General features: G+C 41.3%; 1 protein-coding gene across 1 annotated transcript; it reads right to left on the reverse strand.

Moving 5' to 3' along the window:
* Positions 1 to 26,716, reverse strand: LOC135874343 (carbonic anhydrase 3-like). Its single transcript, XM_065399144.1, has 7 exons — positions 26,674 to 26,716; positions 25,924 to 26,121; positions 13,646 to 13,764; positions 11,490 to 11,582; positions 7,473 to 7,538; positions 5,524 to 5,679; positions 1 to 120 (listed from the first exon to the last, which is right to left on the reverse strand). The coding sequence occupies exons 1-7, from the start codon at positions 26,714 to 26,716 to the stop codon at positions 1 to 3; spliced, it is 795 nt and encodes a 264-aa protein (XP_065255216.1).

Below are 26,716 nucleotides of genomic sequence, written 5' to 3' on the forward strand. Positions count from 1 at the left end.
TTATTGGAAAGAGGCTTTCACCACCCTTCCCTTCACAGGCTGAGGAGGGCGCCAGTTATCCACCATGGGGCGAGCAGGTTCTGTCTCAGCATTGATGGAAAGGCTACGGAGCTTTGCCATCTGCAAGGAAGCAAAATTAAAATGTCAATATGGAATTCACTTAGGGGCAAATCTAGGACGTAATGCCTAGACCAACTAGCTGTGCCAACCACTCTGTGTTGGGGGGGAATCTCCCTACAAAGTCACAGGAGCAACTGCATGGAGACTACTGCAGCCTAATGGCGGGAATAGCCTCTAGGGATCCTTACACAGTAAATCTCTATAGCAGTGGATCCTCTGAACATGCCTGGCCTCTTCATGACCCATCTCCTCACATCCTTGCACTGAGGAGCTCTGTGATGCGCAAGGGATAGGCAGCCCTTGTGCTGTGGAACTGCAATGGAAATTACCCTTCATGATCAGAAAGGCAGGGTCAGAGTATAAAGGATGACAGAAATCATGGCGACAGCTTGCCTGCAGAGTACTTAGTTAATATTTTCAAAAGGCAGTGAAAAGTTCATCAGCTGGATTTTTAATCTGAAACATAATAACAAATCCCATCATGGACCTCATGGCTCACTGTATCTTGTGTTCAGAATGTTAAGGCTGTCTTATTAGGTTGGTGAAAAAGCACGAGTGGTTTAACAAGCTTTTGTTCCAATGAAGGAATGTAATTCTATTTTAGAGAACAGAGGCATGTGTTTTCCATTCCGTGAGAAATCTGCCCGGTGCAGTATAAAAGGAAAATACACAGTGAGTAGCTGCACCAAAATGAGAAGCTCAGTTTGAAATTGGACTGGTGAATTCTGACCTTTGATGACAATACTTTAACCAGAACGTCGCCGGAGTGATTGGGTTATGCACTGAGGCTCTCACTAGGGCTGGGGGAGAAGAAATTTCCCCCCTAAACCCACAGAGCCACAACGGCTGCAGTAACCCTCGTGGCCAGTGTGCTACCATCTATGGGATAAAATAGCCTGGGGATCCATTGCCTAGATATTACAGCAACACTCTATAAATATCGACAGGAGATAGATGAACAGACAGACAGATCCAGTTCCACGCCTGTATTCTCCAGCTCAGTCTTGCCCCAAGGCTCAATGTGATGAGGTGCAGGGAGCACTGGTTTGCAGAGTTCTGTGACATGCAAGGGAAGTGGACCACTTATGCTGGGGCCCCAAATCCTGTCCCCTCCCTTTCAGCACAAGAACTGCACCATTTGGTCCTAGCAATAGAGTCCTCAGAGGTTGCAGGGGAGGTGTCAGGATTTGGTCCTTTGTGAGAAGCCCTTAGGGCTGGATTTTTCAACAAATCCTTTGCTTCGGTAGCAAGCTGAGCCACAGACTATATCCTGCTGTGGTATAGTAGGAAGACCCAGTACTAGTGACAGCAATATTATTAATTAGGATGCTGCCTCCTGCAATGCTTTGGATGGGTTAGAAGCAGGACCTTCAGTTTGTTTCTTTTTTGCTGAAAAAATTAAAAATCCAGGGTTAACCTCTCTTTGTGTGATGCCACAAGCAGCATTTTCCAAGTACTCTTCAGGACTTGATAACGTTCTCTGGCTCTGCACCCAAAGGGCCCTATTTTCAAAGGAACCCACTCCTGCTGTATCCCCCGCACATTGGAGTGCACCAATGGGTGTTTGTATATGCATTTGCTGTAAAGTTCCATGCATGCCAAGGGTGTTGTAGAAATAAGATAATAACAAAGAGTGGATTGGGTAATGGCTCAGAGCCTAATGCGTATGGGGTGAGCACTTCTTTCCAGGTGCACCAATTACACACTGGACAATTCGGCCCTCAGTGTCCCGGCCATACAGAAGGAGAACAAACTTGGCCTCTTTGGCAAAGGAATTAGCACTTACAACAATTACTGTCAGCAAGTCTGAATGTTAGCAGGTTTCTAGGATTAGAGATTGTTAAGGGTCTGATCCTGCGAACTTCTCTCAGGTGATGGTCACTTACACTGTCAGCTCTTTGGAGCAGGGACTGTCAGTGTTTGTGCTGCTCCCAGCACAGTGGGGCCTTGGTCCATGACTGGGGCTCCTTGGCACTACTACAAATATTACTACTAATAATTCTGTCCGTAAAGCAGCATAACCCCAAATAAACAACAAAGCACCAGCTACAAGTACTAATTATCCACTTTTTGAAATGATCAGGCTCTCCGGATGAACTGATCAAGGTGCTCCCTTGCAGGTTACACACAGGCCCTGCTGGCTACTGGGAGAACAATTAATGCCTTGCCTAAAACCTGCTACTGGCAGTATTTAGAAAGAAGAGCGCTGTCTGAATATAGCAGTGATCAGAAACACATCAGATGGGGTTGGATCAATGATTCAGCACGTAGCTGTTATATTCTAAATGAATTTCACACTAAGCTCAATCCTTAAAGTGGGGGAAGAAGAGGAAGTTGATATTTTTATTGCTGATGCAACACAGAGCTGTTCACTAATAGCTATGCCTTCATCGGAGTTCCAAATAAACCCGAACATGATCCCCCATAATGTAAATAGCTGAGTCAGTAATGAGGCTCTAACGAGACTTGAGTTGTTGAGCCAGGAAAGCTGATCAGAGCCAATTTGCATTTTGCATGCAAGGAGAAGCTTTCAAATATCTAATACCTTTATATTTTGGTATAAATAGGGAAGTGACCTCCAGACCAGCTCTGTATTTGAAAGAGCTATGTAAATTCAGCGATGAGCTATGTAAATATAGTCATGCAGGAGCGTGTGTTAGCTTTAACCTTTGGGAGTAAGGTTCAAGTCAGCCCTCAGTTCTAGTGATCTCACTGTACTCCGCTTAGTACATTTTTCATATAATAAGCAGCCACAAAAGTATCAGGTCAGAATTTGGAAATTAAATTGTTGTGTGATATGCTAATACCAACCAGAATCTATATGCAGTGTCAAAGATGCCTGCACTGGCTTTTGTACCATATAAAAAAAGCACCTTGAGATTCTAGGATGAGAAGTTATACATATGTATAATCTAATACATATCTGTGTAATATGTCACTCACAGACTCCTAATTTTCATTTTCCTATTGAGCTAGAGTCTTGAAATTTGGGACACTCATACATTGTGGACTGCTGAGTATAGGAACAATCCTAGATTAGAAAACTGATCTTTACACGTGAGATCACCAAAAGGATCATGGTCAATTTGATCAGATTTCTACCATTTAAGTGCTGGGGAAGTGGGGGTAGAAATGTACAAATATATTTATTTCTCCTCAAAGACCATCATCTTGGGTATGAAGCCTTCAGCTCAGAGAAATGAAGGTCACCCGAAGTTACCACTTCTGTCTACTAGAATTTAGCCAAGAAAATTTCCAGAAAGGTACTTTTTACATAGAAATTAATGCAAGTTTTGCAATCGCCTTTGTTACACATTGCCAGCTAGAATGTGTGGGGCAGGTCACTTTAAGGTCACTGTTCTTTTGAAATTAGTATTTCAAATAAAATGGATTTTAGGGAAGAATCTTTTGAAATATTAAATAAAAACTAAATTAAAAGAACATTATAGCTATAAAATAAATCCCTAAGAAATGCCAAATGTAAGGTCGCATTATGATACAGTTTTCAATTAGATGATCATAGGAACCCCTGCTTCATTCAGTGCGTAGTGTATGAGACATCGGTTGACTATTTATTATTAGTCTCGCTCATCCTGCCTCATGCATTGCACTCCATAGTAAAAGTGTATTTTTTTACTCAGTCTTCATTCAAGAATAATTGGTGATTTTACTCAAATTTTCAAAAAGAAAAAAAAATCAACGTGAATAGACATCAGACCTGGGAAATTTTCTTCCTGAAAGATGGAAGTTGGAGGGCGTTATAGTGGTGGGCATTTCATGGAGATATTTTGAAATTTGGTTTAGTTCGGAAATGAAAACCAAACATTTAAAAATTCTCTGAGAAAGGGAATGGAGCACAGGCTCGGGGCAGTCTCTTTGGGATGCTGCCCCGGGGCCACAGATTCTGAGGTGATCTATTTGTTGGGCTGTCCCGGAGCAGAGGACCATGGGCTTTTGAGGAGCTGTGAGCCTGCAAGCCAGGTCTCCCATTATCCCAGGCTCTCAGTTCCCAGTCAGCCCTCTAGGCAGGCTGCTGAGGAACTGGGCTCTCCAGCAGGTGGCCAGGCAGGCTGCCAAGAAGCCAGGCAGGCAATCTGGCTGAAAACCAAGCAGGGTTTGAAATCTGTGACAGGCAGGATTCCATTGGAACCCTGCCTGGGTTCTGTCAAAACTGCATCAAAATTAAACCATCTCTGCCATTTGTTTAGATTTCAACAAAATGGCAAATTCCAATAAAACGTTTCATTGCATTTTTTCCAACCAGCTTTAACTGAAGAACCCTTTAGAATTTAAATCAGGGGTTCTCAAACTGGGGGTCAGGACCCCTCAGGGGGTCGTGAGGTTATTACTGGGGGTCGCAAGCTGTCAGTCTCCACCCCAAGCCCTCCTTCACCTCCAGCATTTATAATAGTGTTAAATATTTAAAAAGTGTTTTTAATTTATAAGAGGAGTCACACTCAGAGGCTTGCTGTGTGAAAGGGGTCACCACTACAAAAGTTTGAGAACCACTGATTTAAATGGTTTAAACATACATAACTATAACTTTTGTTACATGCATCAAATGTTCTACTGATTTATCACACTGCAGAAGTATCTAGATTAGTTGCTTAAATTTTGATAAGCTTGGTGTATGAGCAGTGCAGGCTTTAGATTTTGCAAGTTCCTATGTGAAGTAACATGTCTTGTGAGTCACATCCAGCTCCATCTACTACAATCAGGGGTTAAAGTAAGGAGAGAGCAGACAGAGAGGAAAGGGAGAGCTACCACTCCTCCTTGGCCGATGTGGTGAGAACTCCCTCTTCTCTTTCAATCTACTGTACCCTGCCTACAATCAGTCCCCTTCACATAGCCCCAAACTCTCACATTCAGTTCCTAGTCACCTCCTGCCTCCCCCCTGTGAGCACCCCCATACCCCAGCCTGTTACAACTTCATTGATTTATGAAACTCCATGGTGTCTGGTGACTTGACTCCTCCCACGGACATGGCATAGGAAGCCAAGAGGAGGAACCAACAATTTTCCAAATGAAGAAGATAGCTAGGGATTTCAGTCTCTGCTGCCACCTGCTGGCACTGGAATTATATAGACTGGGAAGTGGAGCTCATGGGTTGGGTGGCTATATGTGGTGGCAGGCCCAGGGAAAGCTGGAGTCCTATGCAGCTCTTTTCAGAGTCCCAATGGTGTTCCTAATGAAGCCAACTGAGTAGTTTCTAATAGAAGGGCCCAATCCTGAAATTCAGCTTTCACTCTGTTTTAACTCAGTCTTTATTCATGAAATTTCCCACTGACTCCAGTGGGAGTTTTCCTTATTGAAAGAGTAACGTCAGGATGGCGTGTAAATAAATAATCTCAAATTGTGAAAGAACCATGACAATAGGGAGGTTAATGTCCAGCTGAAGTTTACCTGGTCTGGGCTGACTTCAATAGGCTCCCTCAGAAGAATCCAGGTAATGCACTCTTCACAAGGAGGTGTAGTGAAGGAGCCATGGTAGGTCCAATAGTCCCGAGATTTAGGGAAAAGAATTGATGGATCAAAGTTTGAAAAAGGAGCCTCTTTCCCCTTAAATAAATAAAAGAGAAATCTCTTTAATAACACTAGTGGAGACACAAATCTTTCTTAAAGAGAGAGACCCAAGTTTCCATGGAATAATTAATGGACCATCCAGCATGATGTAACAGATCAACTTTCTCCTCCTTTCAAACATTTGCCCTACAATTTACTTTTCTAGAAATGACCACTAGCCCAAGTCTGAGATTTTCCATGTAAATAAAATAAGATGCGCTTTATCAAAGTGTCCACTGCTGTAAATAAAGGTTGAAATATCTGACAAACTCTTATCACCATAATGTATGTTTACCTAGCAATTATAATTGTGCATGAAATATTTATGCCCGAAATATTTTTGCACTAACTTGTCCTATACATAAATAAGTAGCCTTGTTGAGATTTATACTTTGCCAAGAAAAAATAAGTGTAACGAATGTAATTCAAGGTACCATGTATTTATTTTTATTTAATTCCCTAGCCCATGCTCTTTTCTTTCTCTGCTTTTCCTGAACCATTTAAATAGCTACACCCCACTTCTGCATTGCTTTGATGTATGCACAGTGACTAGATTTCACTATCCAAAACTGAACATCTATGTGTCCATTGTTACTAAAACAAGGTGTAAAATCTGACAAAGTTAGGGAATCTCAGATGCCATGTAATGGGGCTAGCTTCAATTCTGTCTTTTTACCATATTAGCTCACTGTGTTCAATTGTCTGTTAACTTTCTCAAGAACTTTTGGTTACAGTAGTGAGGTGTCCCACATAGAGGTGCGTATAGGAGAAAGAGATGAATGGAGTGTTAAGGCTGTTGTCTTTGGCAGAGCAGAGAGGGAAAGAGAGGGTAATAAATGACTCAGTTTAATTAGGAAGAGGTAGAATTATGTAGGGATTAGAGGAGAAGAGAAAGAAATTTAAAGTTGAGGTGATGGAGAGGGGGGAGCCAGTGGAGGGATTCAGGACTTCACCCCTCAAGTCAATTGCACTACTCATGCACTTAAAGTTAAGTACAGATTTAAGTGCTTTGCTGAATTGGGGCCAGAGCACTCAGCAACTTGCAGAACTGAGCTCTCTCAAATAGGTGGGTGACATGTCAATGTTGGATGTACATTGAAGAGTGAATTTTCTTTTAACAGAATTAGAATGGACCCCAATGTTGGTCACAGACTAATATTTTTAGGAAACATCTAGTGGTTGCAGTTACTTCCAGTGTTAAGTAAGTGGCCTGATACTGTAATTCTTATGCAACTAAGCTCCCTTCTGTGGGAGTTCTGCCTATATAAGGCCCTTAGGTAATTAATTAATTTGAAAAACAGTTTAGGATAGGATTTTCAGTGATAATTGAGCTGATATCAGTGAGGGCTGCCTGGCAACTGTGCATTTAGGGGCTGATCGAAAGCCCATTGAAGTCAATGGGGGACCTTAAAGAAGTGAGAAGAGGAGGGAGGGATAACTCAGTGGTTTGAGCATTGGTCTCCTAAACCCAGGGTTATGAGTTTAATCCTTGAGGGGGTCACTTAGGGATCAGGGGCAAAATCAGTACTTGGTCCTGCTAGTGAAGGCAGGGGGCTGGACTCGATGACCTTTCAAGGTCCCTTCCAGTTCTAGGAGATAGGATATCCCCATTAATTTATTTAAATACATTTCTCCTTAAAGAAGAGAAGATATTCTGGGCCATAGTCACCAGAAAGCTCTGGCTGCTATGTGTTGCTGGAACAATGCAAAGCAGCCAGGCAGACTAGCAAATCTGGCCTTCTGGTTCTAGCTACTGAGTTAATCTAATAAAATAAAAACTATTTTGTTACCTTTGTCTTAATATTATCTATTTCTTCAAGAATTCTCTTCATCTCTGGTTTGGGAGTTTTTCCTACCTGTAATGCAGAAAGCATAAATTGAACAGTAGATATGCCAGCTGAATTTGTTTTCCTTCATATCTCACGACTGCATGAAAAATGCTACTTGACCCATCCCTCTGTCAATTAACATTCTCTGACCATTTTGTACTGAAAAACAACAAAACATTATTCCTGATGGAGGGAAAAAACATCCAGAATAATATAAGAATAAATTGCTTGATTTTTCATTACAGTAGTGTTTGCTAAAACTAGCTACAAAGCTCAGTCATGCTCCAATTGAAGTGGCTAGTATAATTCCCACTGGTTTGAGTGGGGACAGGGTGGGATGCAAAAGAAGACATTCTGATGATTAGAAGTAAATTAGTTTCACATCTCACACAATTTTTACTCATAACAAATAGAAAATGTATAGTTTCTTTAGCATATATATATATATACAATTTGGTGGTGATTTTCCTACTAAATGCATGCTTTAGCCCTTATACAGTAGCCTGACTTTATTAAAGAATAAAACTACATGCTAAACTGAGTACGCAGGGAAAATAGAAGTGGAAAGCTGATATCTTTGCAAAGGATCTGATCTCACGTAAAGAAGTGTAAAGAAATACTACATTATGCCTTTTGATACTTCAGAAGAGGATAGCAGCACAGTCTAACACTAATGTAGCTTCTCATCTCTGAAAGAATGGGTTACAACATGGTTCATGTCACCAGTAATGTACATTTGCCCTTCCTAAACTACCTCCTCTTGGGCCTTGTTCTGCAGGCTTCGCATAAACCAAACATCCATTGAAGTAAGGCATCAGAGAAGACACCATGACTCAGTCTAGGATCACCTAGAACTGGATGAAATATCTTCAGTGAATAATTTATTTGCTGAAAATGCAGTTTTGGTGACCCACAAGTATTTGTGATTTTGTGTCACATTTACTGAATAGTTTTGACTGAACTGAAAAACTCAAAACGTTTCGATAGCATCAAAATGAAATACGGAAAAGTGTCTCAGCCCTCTAATATGTGAGCATTCCTGATGATCAGACTCAACGTGCATTTCCAGAGATGTGTGGAGAACTGCACACTGCACCTGCTACTACTACATCTGCTAATAACCAATGCTCATTCTCATCATGGACACTAAAAACCAAATGAGAAAGAAAAATCATTACAGATGTAAAATATCTGAGGAATTTTCACTACTCAACTACTATTCAACCCACTAGTTATTTCTACACTGCGATGTAAGCCTAGTGTTAGTAGAATTCGAGTTAGCAGACCCTGGGATTGTTAACGTGGGTCTTGAGCATCTACACTCATTTGTAACCCCAGGATAGGAATTGTTGAACTCTGGGTCCCAACCTAGGGCTCCAGTGTTTACACTGCATTATGTGGGTACAAATCCAACCACACATATTCCAGACTTTTCAGTGCCTTCCCAAAATGTGGCCCCTTTTGCCCTTTGTTTGTGGCGCAGTGTGGGAAAACTTGACTGTCCACCAAACTTGACTGTCCCGAGGACAAAGAAAGTCAGCCATTGTAATTGTGGAATACTTTTGTCAGACTCCCAGAGCACAAGTCCAGTGGGGCTGCATCTACACTGAAAAACAATAGGGCTTGAACTTGGGTCCCACCTTGAATCAGGCTCAGACCCTCCATCCAGGGATCCTGGGTCTGAGCCCTAGGTTGGTGCAATTTGTGTGTAGGGGGATTAGGATTGAGCATTAGTTCAGACTCTGGGTTTATATTGCAATGTAAACATACCAACTGAGTTTTGCCTGCTTAAAGACAGACTTCAGTAAGGACTTTGAGTTTGTGTCTATTAGTGCCTCAACCAAAATGCTGGATCTAATTCCAGAATTTGAAGATAGTTTGAATCAGGACCAAATCCAACCTTCATGGTGGGGTCCCATTTCTGCAATGGGCGAAACCAGTGTTGTACTAATGTTGTGCCAATATTTAAAAAGGATAAACAGGACAACCCAGGTGATTATAGGCCTGTTAGGCTGGCATTGATCCCGAGCAAAATAATGGAACAGCTGATATGGGACTTGATTAATAAAGACTTAAAGGAGGTTAATATAATTAAGACCATCAACATGGGTTTATGGAAAACTAACTTGATATCTTTTTTGATAATATTACAAGTTTGGTTGGTAAAAGTAATAGTGTTGATGTAACATACTTAGACTTCTGCAAGGCATTTGACATCGTTCCCCATGATAATTTGATTAAGATACTAAAATATACAAAATCAACATAACACATAATAAATGGATTAAAAGCTGGCTAACTGACAGGTTTCAAAATGTAACTATAAACAGAAAATCATCAAGCAGGTGTATTTCTAGTGGGGTCCTGCAGGGATTAGTTCTTGGCCCCACACTATTTAAAATTTGTATCAATGACCTGGAAGAAAACATAAAATCATCATTGATAAAATTTACCGCTTGCACAAACACAGGGAAAGTGGAAAATAATGAAGAGGACAGGTCACTGATAAAGCATAATCTGGATGGCTTGCTAAATTGGGCACAAGCAAACAATATCCAAATGTAACGTCATACATCTAGAAACAAAGAATGTAGGCCATGTTTGCAGACCTCTATCCTGGGAAGCGGAGACTCTGAAAAATATTTGGGGGGCATGGTTGATAATCAGCTAAACAAGAGGGTGACTCTCTGACCAAAAGGGCTAATGCAATCCTTAAATGCATAAACAGGGCAATCTCATGTAGTCAAAGGGAGGTTATATTACCTCTGTATTTAGCACTCGTGAGACTGCAGCTAGAATACTGTGTCCAGTTCTGGTTTTCACAATTCAAGAAGGTTGTCGATGAATTGAAGAGGGTTCAGAGAAGAGCCACAAGAATGATTAAAGGATTGGAAAACTTGCTTTATAGTGATAGATTCAAGGAGCTCAATCTATTTATTCTGTTTAGTTTAACAAACAGAAAATGAAGGGGTGACTTGATTACAGGCTATAAGTACCTACATGGGGAACAAATATTTGAGAATGGGCTCCTCAGTCTAGCAGACACAGGCACAACAAGTTCCAATGGTTGGAAGTTGAAGCTAGAGAAAATCAGACTAGAAATAATAAGGCATACATTTTTAATAGTGAGGGTGATTAACCATTGAAACAACTTAGCAAAGGTTGTGGCAGATTCTCCATCACAGGCAATTTTAAAATCATGATTAGATTTTTTCCCTAAAATATATGTTCTAGTTCAAACAGGAATTATTTCAGGGAAGTTCTCTGGCCTATGTTACAAAGGGGGTGAGACTACATGATCACAGTGGTCCCTTCTGGGCTTAGAATCTATGAATAAAACTTTGGACCTGAACAGTGAGAAGGTTTTTATCATGATCCCTATATAAACTTAATGAGAAATCATTGCGTATATTGCTGAGGTCGGATGAAAAGCTCTGTTGATGGGGGTGGCTGTGGGACAGGTTGCCATGAATAGTGGAAGAAGTGACCCTGGTTTTTAGCATGTTTTTGTCAGGGTAAGATTAAGGCAGATTCTTTAAGAGAGATCTCTGTCATGGAAATCATTCAGTGAGTAACACTGCACAGCTGATTGCTACTGAGCAGATACATACTATTGATACTGCACCCAGAGAGGAGGAGAAAATGCACCCTGGGTTCCCTCACTCCCCATCAAAACATAGTCTCAGTGTTGTAGATGTAGCAACAGGTACAGACTGCAGATAAAATTACTCTTATTCAGGTACAGGTATGACACGCACTACTGAATGTTAGGGGTGGTGCTAAAAGTCTGTTTTATGGGTGCACTAAATTTCTATGGATCCAGGCCCAACATAATCCCAATGTGTGCATCATTCTGAATATTATCCTCTAATGAGATATATTGCTGAGAAGTAAGTACAACAGGAACTTTTTTTTCCTGCAATTAGCATATGAATACAGGTATGCAACAGTATAAAGAATGAACACTTCCAAACTTACTTTCAGAAAAATGCCCACAACAGCCACGCCATCAGCTTGTTTCAAAGCTTCAGCAAAATTACTATATTTCGGATTCCAGTGTACCATATGAAGCTTGAACCAAAGAAATGTAAATGTTAGAAATACTGTTATGCAATAAAAAGCCATCACAGGGCAAGTCCTGCATTCCTTGTGCATCCTGCTGAAAGAGTTTTGAATGCACAGGGAATGCAGAATTGGGCCCCCAAAAGAAAATATGTATAAATATGTCCTATTGCTTCTACAGCTCTTCCACATGCTTGTGTTTTTTGCAACAATTACTTGTCAACTACTTTAGTTTTAAATGAAGCATAAAAATTAGAATAGAGAGATTGCACAAAATAATATAAAACTTGCTTGAAATTAATCAAATAATGTAATAGAGGAGATGCTTACAAATGCATGTAACATGCACACATGCAATGGAGAAGTTATCCATTGATGTGTTTAATCTCAATTGTATTTTCCGGTTAAAGAAATTCTTTAAAAAAATTGAAATGTATTTGTGCTTTATAAACCATGGCTCTGCAGATCTTGCTCTACTTTCCATCCCACTCCCCTGCACTCGTAGTGAATGGACCAGGTGACCCTGTAGTTCTTTCTCATCTCTACTGTCTACAATACTAAATGTTAAGGAAATTTTTCATGTTTTATTTATTCTTCCAGAGGACTGCTATCTATTTATTTAGCTTCTAATAACATGGCCATCACCGTGGTATCTGAATATATGCAGAATCTGGACATATCTTCGTATTATACAAATATGGTATGACTTCATTCACAATGAGATTATCCAGCAGTTTCATTAAATTTAGCTAATGTACACTCATATTTTAAAAAATAGCACCCTCCCTGAATGTGGCATGTAACATATTGCTCTTTATTTACTCCTCTGTTGTTACTCTCATCATTGTTGAGGATAAAAGCAACATGGCCCACAGGCTCCACTTGTATTCTAGCAAAGCACTGTTCACTCTATATATTGTTTCTCCTCTGTGTAAAGGCCTAGGGGTTAAATCTTAGTCCCACAAACAAAGGCAAAGTAAAAAGGCTTTTCTTGATGGAACTAAAAACAGAAGTTTGGGGGGACAGAATGCTCCCACTCAATCCACTAGTAGTAACTGGGATACCCGTGGAGCTGGACCATGGCTGATGCTACTAGGCAAAGGGAGGAAAGAGGAAAATCACCCAAAGTGTCCACACAAAGTTTTGGGCCAGGGGATCTATGATATGCAGCTTGTCTGCCACCATTTCTTCCTGATGGGAGCTGGTGCAGAGCCACAGTATATATCTGCACAGTATGTACATGTGACATGTACGGGTTTTCAGAGTTGGAAAGAACACTAGCAGGCTGCTGCATGGCTCCTCACAGAGAGAAAACATGGTGTTTCCATGGTAGTTTGAGACTTACACTTCCTCCCATGTAGGATGTGGAAAGAAGGCAGAATTTGTTATTAATTTATTGCTATCAGAGCTTAAGCCCACACCGAACACACACTGAGTCAAACTCAGCCATTAACTACAGTGAGTTTAGACCTTAGTAGTTCGTGTGTTCATGCCAAAATAGCAGCAAATATTTATTTAAAACAATTCTTGACAATACACTGATAGATTTTTAAAAACAGATAGTTAGACTCTAGAGGATATTCTTCACCACACCAGTTTTAAACTAATTGACATGTCCTTGTAATAAAGTTTCCCCCCCCCCCCCCCCACTGGTAATGCATCTGAAAAAATAAATCCTGGGACTTTATTCTTATAAATAATTAAATGTATACCAAAAACTCCTACTGACCAATAAAACCAGCAAAAAATGATATAATAAGTTTGAGTAAAAATAAAATACGGCCACCAAAGTTGTGTTTGCTGCAAAAAGATCTCACTGAAAATGGTGAATTTAAGGTTGGGGCATATTTACAAAAATTTACAGTTTTGGTAGGGGGCGTGGGGGGGTGGGGCGTGTATTTTTGTTATGATAAGTTGTGTTTGTTGGCAGAAATGATTCACCCCAGGGCACATTTATGAATAGTCACAGCAATAACATATTTCATACAAAATCAATAAATACAAATAAATACTTGAAAAGGAAAGCGGTTAGTGTTGCCCAATATGCTAGTATATACAAAAACAGGTCCCACCTCTGCTGCATATTTCACTCCATCTACAATGTGCTCAGAGCCATGGTCATCAGACGAACCCCAATGAAAGTGGAACTGCCGCAGCCTGTAGGTTCCTGGGAGTGGTCCACCTCGCAGCACTGCAATTGACAATCCACATTAACATTAGGTACAGACCTTTTCAAAGAAGCTTTGATTCAAAATAGAGGTGTATACAGTTACCACAGAGGAGTCCAAAATTTTGAAGGTGTTGAGCACCTACAGCAATTCCAGCTGATTTCAGTGGGAGTTGAGGGCACTCAGCACCTTGCATGATTGGGCCTGTATCTACCTATCACTGGGCTATACACCACTATTTGATTTCGTAGCTATTGAAATTACCATGAATCAGGGTAAAACCACAGAATGGGATGCCAATTGTAGCACATATCCCATTCCCCTCATGGCAGAATGTATTATAGTTTGGGGAGGATGGGTGCTCCGGATGGCTCACCATTCGCCAGTGAATGTCCTGTTATGGAATTCACAATTTTATGCTGAGGATTTGATGGGAATCTCTGTGAAACTGGCCTAGAGGAGCCACATAGTACTGCTGCTGGCCTAGAGGTGCCATACAAGCCCTGCCTATGATCCAGACCAGTAATGGCTTTTTAACCTATGTTGCAAGCAATGTTTACAGTGTAGTCTGTTATCTCTAGGGAGAGGTCTATTTCCTGAGGAAAGAGCAGAAGAAAAAGGTAAAAACAGATGAGCTAAAAAGTGGTTACTGAGCATTCAGACAAACCTTATTCTCTGAAAAAGTTCAGTATGTGTAATAACCATGGCAACATTACCACCATTATTTCAAGCAATAGGAAGGTTTTACTTTGTAGACCACAAAGAACAAGGTAAGTGTATTTTATGATATCATCATGAATTACATACTTTCCAACTATTAGCTTAGGTCTGATCCTTGCAGGCTTTGAGCATCCTCAATACCCATTGACTTTCATGGAAGTTAAAGGTGCTCAAACAGCTTCTACAAGGGATCTGTACATCACAGGATTGGGTCCGTATGGTAAAGACATACCAGGTAAAGACAATTACGTCCCTGGATCTGAAAAGACAAGGAGTAAGTCCATGCCCAGCTCTTTTCTGAAATGTCCTAGAAAGAAAGTATCTGAAGGATACAGAAGGAGGCCATCTTCTTTTCAGGTGGTCTCTCAGACATGTAATACTGTAGGCAGTTTGTCAGTGGGATCAGTAGCAGCTGTCAAGGTTATCAATTCTCCACTAAAACAGATTTATAAAACCAGTTATCCTGTTTGAAGGTCAATGGGGTGCAACCTTGATTTTTTAAGTGCAGGTACTCCGCCTCCACCAGTGTATCCTGCCCCACCAGTATCAACCCCCCATCTCAGCACATTTCTGTATAAAATGGCGTCCTCCATGTGGTGTGACTTCGCATATACAGTGTGTGTGAGATCAAAAGTGCAGGAACACTGTTCACACACTTTTCTGCCCCACTACCTTACGTTGTTTTCACTTGTGAGTGATCACCAGTCATTGTTAATCCTTGCATCAGATGAGGCTGTAAGACCTCATGCCAAAAAACTCATTGCTTCTCTCAACTGTAAATAGGGCTTAACTTAAGCGTAACTGATTTTGAACCAGAAAGACTATATTCTCAATGGGGGGAAGTCTTTTTCTTTTCTATTTGTTTAGAAATATGGTACAAACACACAAAAGCACATAATGAGAGTATAAATAGACTCTTTATTTATAGACAGTCTCTGATGTAAATACCTCTCTTCCATATTCTAATCAGGTAAAAATTGATGAAATCTATAAGATATACCTTTCCCAAAAACTTGGCCCAAATTCCAATGGCTAAAAAATAAAGATGAACTCCACAGAGGAGATATGGCTCAAAAGTAATAATAAAAAAAATCTTTATTTTGTTTCAGCTTATGGACTGGTACCAAATTCTTTGAAGCTGCCCTCTTCTTGAAGAGGGAGAAATGAAAGGGGTGAGGCTTACTTTCAGTCAGAAAGGATGAAAGGATTAAGTACAATGCATGTGACCAAAGGTTGTGAAAGAAGCATATACACATCTCCCTTGATATAGTATTTGGGGATGAGGGGGAAACGATATGCTACTATTCCCCTCAAACAGAATTACCTGTTGTTAAAATCAAAGGCAACTTGTTTTTATACATCATGGAATAATACCACATTATTTTCACTTGTGGAAAGTACCATCTTCTGGTACTTGAGATTCAAAACTGCCAAGCCTAACATTTCACATATGAAGATCGTTTTATAAAGGTCCTGTCATCAAGCCAGTGAGCTATGGACAATTTTCTGGAGATGTCACATCCCCCCTGCTGCTGATGTTTCTCTCTGTGAGTAGGCCCAAAAGGAGACACAGCTAAGTCTGCTGTTTTCTTGACTAGCTTTGATTGCATTAGACCAAACTGGCTTTCAGGGTCTGCAACTGTAACAAAAAAAGTTGTCTACTCGATCCCCAGAGACTGTCCAATATATTTCTTTAAGCAGGATGAGACAGACACTTCTGAATTCTATCATCCATGATCAGATGAAGCAGGACAGGAGGACAAGCTTTTTGGGTCGTAGTTCTCCAAGACTGAAGAAATTCACAACCTTTGAGATATTTCTTCTTCCATGGTTCTTTCATTTTTAGGAAATGCAATTCTACCCCTCTGATGGACAAATACAACAGTAGGAGATAAGCCAGTTTTGCAGATGCGTTTCTGATATTCCATTAGAATTTGTCCATAGAGGCTAAGCGATTTAGTAAAACATTCACATCCCCACAATATTTATATTTAAGCTGTATTGATTCGGCTTGGGTGGTCAGCATTCCGAATTCTCTGATCCTATTTACTTCAGGGAAAACAGAGGCATATTTTGACAATGCTAGTAAAGGTCCCTTTTGACTATTTCTAGCTAAAGAGACAATATCACAAGGGTGTTTTTACCTTCTGTGTTTGATTTTGCCCACAAAACAAAATCCCTATTGTAGGATATGTTGGTTGCACTTTTCCCACCTGAAAGCAAGAATGTGATGGCATGCACCTGAAATCCTCCAGAATGCAAAGATTCCCTGGCAGCAGGAATCTGATCATGGAGAATCCTTAACTTTTTGGAGTACTGGAGTTGGGGGAAACAGGTGGAGAAGTTCGTGCCTGTCCAAGGAATGGAGAATGCATCCTTCCCGTATTTTTGCATGGGAATCTTCAGAATCTCAAAGTTTTGTGTCTCCCATAGACGAGGAATGTTTCAGGGTCCAACAGCACTTCCTTCCAAAGAGAAGATTTACCACCACATTCTCTGACCCTGGAATATGTTGAGCAGTTAAAGTTTCCAAATTTTATGTCCAGATTTTATGGATAGTGGTCATCCATGCTGATCCGGTTTCTACTAGTTCTAAGTAATAGACCAATCATAATATTGCCAATATTACTTTCCAAACAGTTCATGTTGCATCCTCATATTTTGCATGCTGATTTTGCCTGCTCTACATACTGAACAGAGGTTTTCATTGAGCTGTCCACAATGATGCCTAGGTTTTAATTTAGAACCCAATTATATGAATCAATAGACTCAGACTTTAAAGTCAGAAAGAACCATCATGATCATCTAGTCATATTGCTTTTTCCAAGTAAATTTCAACTGCCATCATGCTTTTTATTCTACTAGCTTTGTTAGGTCTCTCTGAAGTTTCTCACAGTCTTCTCTAGTCTCTTCTAATTGAAATAGTTTTCAGCAAATTTTGTCACCTCACTGTTCACTCCCTCTTTTGGATTAAACAACCCTGGTCCTAGTACAGAACCTTGGGACACCTCACTGGTAACCTTTTGCCATTTTGAAAAATTGACCATTTGTTCCTATAGTTGTTTCCCATCTCTTAGCTAGAAAGACCTTTAAGGGGCCTTAACAGATATAGTGTGGGCAAAATATGCCATATTAAGAACTCCTCTGACTTGCCACATTCAACATATTGTCTAAGGACCAGACTGTGAATAGACCCTATGACATCAATGGAACTATTTGTGTGGGGGAAATTATCCCTGAATAAGGTTTGCACAATCTAGCCATATAAATATGTATACATATATATATATATATACACACACGCACACACATATATACATAAATATATATATACACACACACATATATATACACACACACATATATATTTCTTCACTCCCAGAGGCCTTGAAAGATGAATAACTAATCCTGATCCCATGGTAAACATGCTCATAGCAACACGTAGACCAAACACCATTACCTTCACTGATACAAATTGCCAGCAGAGCCTTGAGATTTCCCAGTAGTTTGGATGCATAGGAATGAAGACAAGGATTATGTTTAAATCTGTTATTTCATCAAAAATACCATTTTTAAACCATGAATTTAAAGTCTTTCCGGTTGACCATGAGAAATGGATGGGCACTCATAAAAAACTGCAAGGACTTTGAATGTAAGATTGAATTATATCTCCTAGCTGACATAGGAACCATGAAAATAGAGTTTACCCAGCCACCATGAGAGTTTTCCTTTGGCAGTACTTCTAAGCCCTGAGACACTGGGCTTTCTATTATTTTTTCTACTAAGACTAGGTGTCACGGGGCAAGTATGCCCTGTCCCTCTTTGGGGCAGGGCAAGGGTGTCACAGCTCTGCAGTTAAGTCCGCCTGCCTGCCCTTAGCCTCAGGGCAGAACATCTCAATGGCCAGAGTCAATGTGGTTGCCTTTGTCATCGGGGTAGTGCAACCTAATGTTCCAGAGTCAATATGATCACCCTTGCTGTCAGGGTGCGGCCTAATGGCTGGAGTCAATATAATCGCCCTCTCACTCGGGCCATATAGCCTAGTGGCCACAGCCAGTATGGCTGACCTCCTTGGCATGGTTGTGCAGCCTAGTGGCAAGAGTCAATACAATCACCCTCTCGCTCGGGCTGTATGGCCTACTGGTCAGAATCAATACAATCATCCTCTCACTCGGGCTGTATGGATGACCTTCTCAGCACAGTTGTGTGGCCTAGTGGTCAGAGTCAATAAGGTTGCCCTCCTTAGCAGGGCTATGTGGCCTAATGGGCAGAGTCGGGGAAGTGGCCCGCCACCTGGGGGGGAGGGGGTTGGCGGCCAGGGTAGGGGGACCTGGGCCCTCCCTCTCCACCAGGTCCTGGCCCAGGGCCTTGGTAGTGGCAAGTGTGCATGCCACTGAGTCAGATGGGATCCGGCCGAAACACGCTGACTCAAAATCCAGTTCACTGTCCACGGTCAAGTTCCCCAGGCTACTTCCTACTGTTCTCCCCAATTCTGTGGTCTGGATGTCTTCAAGATCTTTGTGTTCCTCACCCTGCACTTCTCCTGGCAGCTCCAACTTCCCATGGGCATCCACAGATATCTGAGCATCTGCCTGGGTATCAGCACCTCTGGCTCCCGCGGTTTGGGGTTCCATCTGTTCCTGGGCTGGAGCCTGTGAGGTGTGTCCTTACTCTCTGGCGGTCAGCCTACAACGAGCTGGGCTGCTCCCTTTTATACTGAAGCAGCAGTTGGAGCATGCCCAGCAGGGGCGAGGATGCATGGCTTCCTCTGCCCAGAGTGTGGGGTTAACCCCTTCTTGTTCAGAGCAGGGCAAGTACGCCCCACCACACTAGAGTAATAGCTCTAAGTTTATATATAAAATGGTCCCCCTGCACTGGATTAGAGCTGAACTATAATTTTAACCTGTCTGGTGTCTATCACAGCATTAATAGGAGAAGATTGAACCTTTTCCAAGTTCAAACACAAAACCCTAGCATTCCTGCCTTTGAAAATGTCTGCTTTGACTGTTGAAAAGAATCTCTGCAAGTGAATGTAGAGTGGCTGCATTTAAAGGACTCTGCCAGTTTCAACCTTTTATCCTGTAAGTCAGTAAGAAAACTGTGCTTACCTTTCCCAGATCTCACATCGCCTGGCTGGTGAATAGTCTTGCCTTGAGATGGAGCGGATAAGTGAAGGTTGAAAATTCTTTTACAGGCTGGATACTGCATCCTCTTGGTCTTCTTCCTGCTTGTCTTGAGGTTTGCTATCCCAGCCAAAGAGCTGAAGATGTCTCCTCTGTTCTTAAACTTCACTATTACTATGCCTTAGGAACACTGAATTGTCCAATTAGGGACCACAAGTGGTTTGGGCAGGACTTTTCCTACCCATGAGTCAGCGGTGGCTCCAGGCACCAGCGCTCCAAGCGCGTGCCTGGGGCGGCAAGCCGCGGGTGGTGCCCTGCCGGTCCCTGCGAGGGCGGCAGTCAGGCAGCCTTCGGCGGCATGCCTGCGGGAGGTCCACGGTCAGCCTGCCTGCCGTGCTTGGGGCGGCAGAAAAGCTAGAGCCGCCCCTGCATGAGTTCTCTAATATTTGCTCTACATGGGCACTATTAACCCAGCAGTGAGTCTGGCCTGCTATAATGGAGCCTCCTCTTCCAAGAGAACGTCCCACTTTCCCATCTTCTGTACTAGCTCTGGGCAATGTCATATTCAATGCAAGGACAGCTGGGAACCCACAATGTTCCTCTGCAGCTCGGTGCACATAATCCACATAATTCCTTTGTCCCTAAGCTTTGAATTTATTTTGTCCTAATGAGAAACACTTTTCTGGAAAATTAAAATTGGACAAACACCTCAGCTAAACTGAGGGTCTCCGAACAGTCTAGATTGAAATCCCAACAATATCTCTCAGCTTCTTTTAATGGTCTCTGAGCTGGGATTGCAGAAAATAGCAAGCAAAGGCTTAATAATGTAGCTCACAGGCTTTCTTATGGTGTTTGGGCATCCAGCATTTTTGTTGGCGGAGATGTCCACTTCAAGAGTGCATTACCCTCTTTAAGCATTTAGCTGAGTGTTTGGCCTGATGTATCAGTTCTGGATTCTGGGAATTTCCCACAGTCCATTCTTCAGGAAGTAACATTGTAGCCACATTGCGGGATCTACAGCAGTCAAAAAGTGACTCCCTCAAGTTTGCTGTTGCTGGGCTCAAGCAACATGGACTAAGCCATTTGGGTGCATTTCTCTAGGAGTGAAACAGCCCAGGAGGGTTCAGTGGAGAAAGTACTTGCAGCATTTTGGTTCTGAGAGGACCCTTGTGAAAACAAGCTCTCATCCCATTGGTCAGTGACTGGTTCGTACTCTGTGTATTTGTACATTGCCTAGCACAGTAGGGCCCTGATCTTGGATATGACCTTTGGGCACCACAGTAATAAATATTCAATGAATAAGAGAAGTCAGTCCAAGATGCTTCCTGAAATTTAGTGTTCCCAGCACCTATTTAAAAGAGGCCTCTGTCACAATGCAGGGCCTGTAACTCGGTGTGCAGAGACAGACGCCTGATAGAGTGGAGACTCTCCATTTCCTGCGCTCCTCATGGTTATCCATCATGGAGCTGTTTTCTGACGAGCAAGAGGTAGAGTTTGGATCAAACAGTGCAGTTTTTCAGTCGTCAGTGAAGTCAGTGAGGCAGGCATAGCCAGTGAAGGTCAATGCTGCGCAGGCGGATGCAACTAAGGTGAGCAGAGACTCCTCTGTGTGGCTTGTCTCACTGAGGGTCAGGTGACAAAAATCAGTTTGGCACAGAAGGTCAGCCCTGTTTATTATAGACATGAGGAGGGTTTGTCCTTGTAAACATGTTTTAAAACACTCACCTGTTGCCTGATCTACAAGGCCAGGTGATAACCCACAAGGGAACATAATGGGGCATTATTCCCTGAGATAGAAAATGTTGCTTTACAAGAAAACAAAGACACAATATCGTGAGCAAATGTTACAGCTCATTATGTCAATGATACATTATAAAATCCATAAATAAATAAGCAATTGCTCAACAGAAGATATCAGTACACCCACAGTCATTGTGGCTAATTAAGTCAGGTAAGCACTTTTCTGAAAGGTCTTCAATACATACTTACATCATTGACATTTTTAAATGGAATTCTCTAAGTAACTGTTAAAAAGGGAAAATAACATTCAAAAGAAATAAGGGGTTTATTTGTATGTGAATTTGGTGTTCTTTAGGAACAAATGGCACTGTCTATGCAGAAGAATAAAGAGTGGGTTTCTCACACCATTTTCCAGCACACATCAATCCTGACTTACTACACAAAACACCCTAGTCTTTCAATTCTGGGCCTGTTTTGAGCAGACACTGGTATAAAATAAGCTCCCAAATTCATTTTCATGTTTGACCTAAAGCAAGAATGCAGCCCATGACTCCGGAGGCAGAAAACTGATAACCCAAACATCTATTGCAGTTCCAGAAGACCGGGTCTGAAAAGCACTGAAGTTCTGACCTCCAACAATATCATGGAGGTTCAAAGTTAACATTAATACAATTCTTAAATCCTCTTGTGCATAAGCACTGCTGGTCTCAAATTAATGCTAAATACCAGACATGCTGGCATATCAAGGGATAAAAGATGTGCTAAACACAAAGTGAAAGGCTTAACTTTGCTGTTTGTCTTTAGTTGGCATGTGCCATATCCACTGGCTTACATAAGGAAAGCATTGTATTGGGCTTTAGCTGTGTAATTCTTGTAAGTCTTATTGACTTCAGTAATACATAAATAAATCATCATAAATAATTTGCAGTTATATAAAGCCTTTTATAAAAGAATCTTGAAGTGCTATGCAAAGATAAATAAGTATTTACCTGTAATTACTAGGAGCCTTAGTCATGGACCTGGCTAAGCACTGTACAAACACATTACAAAAAGACAGACCCTGCCCCAAGGAGCTTTCAATCTAAGTATGACAAGAGACAACAGATATATGCAGACAGAAGGGGGAATACAAGGAAATCATGATTTTGCAGTAATCGAGACGTGAGATGAGAGCTTGGACGAGTGTTTTAGCTGTGTGGATGGATAAGAAAGACTATGTTAGAGATGTTATGCAGGAAGAACTGGCAAGATTTAGACCAAGCCTGGATATGAGGACCTAGACAGATGTCTGAATCAAAGAAGGAGCTCAGGTTACGTGTCTAAATGATTGGCATGTTGTCCATACTGATTGAGAAAGGAGGTAATAGGGAGGGTGGGAGATGAAGATTAGTAGCTCTGTTTTAGCCATGTTGAGTTTGAGCTAATGGCTATGAATCCATGAGATGTTAGACAGACAGGCCAAGATTTTAGTCTGGTCAGGAGAAGAGAGGAAGATCTGTGAGTCATCAGCATACAGATGGTAGTTGAATTGGTGTTTATGGATGAGATTAACTATGGATAAGATGTAGAGGGAGAAGAGAAGAGGACCAAGGACATAGCCCAGTGGAACACCCACAGAAAATTGGAAAGCAGATGAGAAGGATCCTCTGAAGAACCCCTATTTCACTTTTACCTATGGGGAAACTGAGACAAAGGCTAAGTTACTTACCTAAAGTCAGACAGCAAATCAGTTGCAGAGCTGGAAAGTTTTCTGGCACAGTTTCCTAGTTAACAGCTAGACAATGCTGTCTTCCTGTAATGTGAGGTGTGGGTCTAGAATAGATTGCAGCACTTAAAAATAATATCTTTGGGTTTTTGGTTCTCTCTGACTTACAGATGGCTTTGTTTAACGCACTAAATTTAAGTAGGATTAGACCAAAATAAAAGCCATGCTTAGGCTAGATTTTTCCAGTTAAAAATAGAGTTTTTAATTATTATTTGTCCTCATTGTTTCTATCTCAGAAGCCAACAAATGAACATTCATTCATCAAAAGTTGATAAATAAAATGTTCTTTGTGAAATGTCTGCATATACAATTTTTACTTTAAAATTCAGTTATCAGGTTTATGCATGGACTACTTCCAAAGAGAAACATGCCTATGAAAGGCTGCAGTGCGGCAGTGGAAGGTCCTGCATGAACACAGAGGAGGCTTGCAGGAAAGTGTGTCTGAACTGTGCAACACCACGCTCCTTTCCTGCAGCTGACAGAAAGTCAACAGCAGGAGGGTGGGAGTGCAGATGGCCAGAGAATTTGCACATGAGGAGAGACACTGGTGCCTTCCTGGGGTAGTTCCAACCTTGGAAGAATCAGGGTCTATTTCCAAGAAAATATATATAACCGCTGCTGGAATACCATGTCCAGTTCTGGTGTCCACAGTTCAAGAAGGATGTTGTTAAATTGGAGAGGGATCAGAGAAGAGTACTCAGAGAATGATTAAAGCATTAGCAAACATGCCTTACAATGATAGACTCCAGGAGCTAAATTTATTAAGATTAACAAACAGAAGGTTAAGGGGTGACTTGATCACAGGTCTGTATGTACCTACATGGGAAACAAATACTTGATAATGGGCTCTTCAATCTAGCAGAGAAAGATATAACATGATCCAATGGCTGGGAGTTGAAGCTAAACAAATTCAGATTGGAAATAAGGTGTAAATTGTAACAGTGAGGATAGTTAATGGATCAAGGCCTGGCAGTACTAGACACTGTACAAATACATAAATAAAGAGCCCTGAAGAGTTTATAATCCAAATATAAGATGAGAGACAATAACAAGTTGATGCAACATACGGATGGGGAGCAAAAGGAAAAATGAGACAAACATGATCAGCAGTGGTTATGGTGATCTTTCAATATACTCCAGCTTTAATGATATAACTTGATGTGGTTTATCAAGAAAAGAATTCTAATGCAAATGCCAACAACATTAATCTAATGAAAATAAATAAATAACATATTAGAAAGTAATGCTAAGTGATCTTAGGGAAGTAGATTTGTTTTTTATTTTGCTAGAGAACTAATCAAAATCCTGCAACTATTCCCAGTCTTTTGTGTGTTTCTGTTTTTTTTTATTTTATTGGATAACTCAGCTTGTACATATTTTGACTTTGGATTTATTTTTATTAACCCATCAAAAAATGAAAGAAAATCAAAATTAAGATGCACACACACTTAAATATTTAAGAACATTGAGTCTATTAGCAAAATTCCTCTTACAAATTATGACTATCCCTACTAACAATGCAGCAATAGTAGTTGAAGTTTACTGTGTAGTTTAGAAATAACACCATATGTTGTGTTTTTTTGGGTGGTCTGTCACTACATAGAATGTACACATTTGTTTTTCCTTGCTGTAGCTTGGCACTACACATATTACAAATATATGGCAAAATCCTGCAGACCTTACACACAAGTACAAAGATTGTATCCTTGGGTCCAAATATTGTATAACTTTTCAAAAGCTGCTTGAGGCGTCTTTGCAATTATTGCTAGTCTGCATTCAGGATTATGCACTAAAAGCTTTGCAAAGATGGAAGCAAGTTTAGAATCATTTGATTTCTAGAGATGCAAGAATTAGAGTTGCAATATTATTCATTTGATTTCCTTTTTAATGCAGTAGGGAAGAAATTTCACAGCTTCTTGCCAGTTACTTTTTTCTATGAAGTGCAGCCAACAGTATCAATATGAAATTTCAGTGGTTAAATCAACAGATTATAAATACTTCTAGCACTTGCTAAGCAGCATCGGTATATCTAGTAAAAATGTATGGCCACTCTAACCCTTAAGAGCCACATAGTAAATATGCGGCATATTGCATGCAGTTGTAAAGTATTTGTGGGTGGACAGGTTAATAAGAGTAATGATAACAGTGTTAATGTTTGCTTTAAAGAAGCTCATTTTAAGCTGAAATTTCTCAGACTTTTGTACCTGAGGTCTCATTTAGCAGAAATATTATAGGCCTAATCCTGCAGTCCTAACAGGCAAAAATCTCATTAATGTCATTGTTTGAGCAAGGACAGCAGGATTTGGGGTTTATCTATATAGCTACATTGCTTTATCAAAAAATAGTATGATTACACTTTTCAGAAATGATGCTTTGCTTTTACATTGGCATTCCAGCTGTGTACCTCAAAGCCTTTTGGGTAAAATTCACTCCTCTCACAGAAAGCCTGAGGATTTGGGCTCCATGTAGGTGGAGTGCAGTGTGGCTGGGGAGGTGAAATCCAACCTCCAGCCCAGGGCCAAGATACGATGTCTGCTGCAGCCCCTCCCTCCATCACCCCCACCACTACCTGAGACTGAACCTAGGGGCTGCTATAGCAGTCACAGTCTCCCTCCCCCAGTTGTGTTGAGAATTGGGGCAACTGGACCCTCTCAAATGCAGATTATGGTCTATCCACATTCCATCCCTAATGTGGCCTTCTGTGCTGGTCTGTTCAGGGCCAGTACAGAGACCCTTCAGCAGTAATGAATAAAGCAGAGCATAGGTTGTCTTCCAAGCACTTTGCAACCATTAACTAATTCAGAATAACTTCTTAAGATAAAACTAAAACTAACCTGATCTATCAAAAGTGTCATCAAACACAACTCTGCAGGTTCTCCCATTGTTCAGTATGGTCTTCGCTGCACCGGGATCATAACCAACAAACCAAGGCGGTAAAGAGGGGTCATGCTGGACCTCTTTGGAATTGATTTCAATAGGTGACTGATGGTCTCCTTTGGCAATAGGGTAATATTTGTGCCAGTGCTCAGGTCCTAGGAAGAAATGCAAAGGAATGTCATGAAACTCTCTTCCACTTAGGCATAAAGTTGACATCTGTTTAATACAAATACAATCAATGTTACACATTATTCATACATCGCCTCACAGCTGTGCCATTCACTGCGGATATTTTTCCTCCTTTTGGTTTCCAGACAGAGGCATTTGAAGCATTAGCCGTGACTCCTTTTAAGAAACTGTTTTACAGATGAATATTTTGCTTAGCCACAGGACTGCACTGCCCCTTACAGCCGGGGAGCTGGGGTTGGCCGCCTGGATTGCAGCGCTCCCGGAGCTGTCCAGTATCCACTTTCCGGGTGAGGGTGGAGATCGGACTGGGAACGTGGGCTGATCTGGCTGTAAAGTTGTGCCCAGATTTATTACAATGGAAGCAGAAGCTGCAGGAGCCAGCCCCCACCCAGCCCAGCCCAGTCTCACTCCTTACAGCGTCTGCCGGACAAGCGGAGACCGGGCTGGCCGCTAGCGCTGCAGGCTCCCGCCCCAGGGGATCTGCGGGGCGCAGCGGGGTCGCCCTGCCCCTCACTCACCGTTGTCACTGTCATAGCCCCACTGACACGATTGCTGGGCCAT

Source organism: Emys orbicularis, chromosome 2 (assembly GCF_028017835.1).
Source record: "Emys orbicularis isolate rEmyOrb1 chromosome 2, rEmyOrb1.hap1, whole genome shotgun sequence".
NCBI classification, from domain to species: Eukaryota; Metazoa; Chordata; order Testudines; family Emydidae; genus Emys; species Emys orbicularis.

Bases quoted from the DNA above. Each gene is read 5' to 3' on its own strand.
- LOC135874343 (XM_065399144.1), bottom strand. From the start codon at position 26,716: ATGGCCCAGCAATCGTGTCAGTGGGGCTATGACAGTGACAACG. The intron at 13,765-25,923 runs GTTAGTTTTAGT...TGTCAATTGCAG, and splicing joins TGACACTTTTGATAGATCAG to TGCTGCGAGGTGGACCACTC. The intron at 121-5,523 runs GTAAACTTCAGC...GCTTCCTTGCAG, and splicing joins TTGAAGTCAGCCCAGACCAG to ATGGCAAAGCTCCGTAGCCT.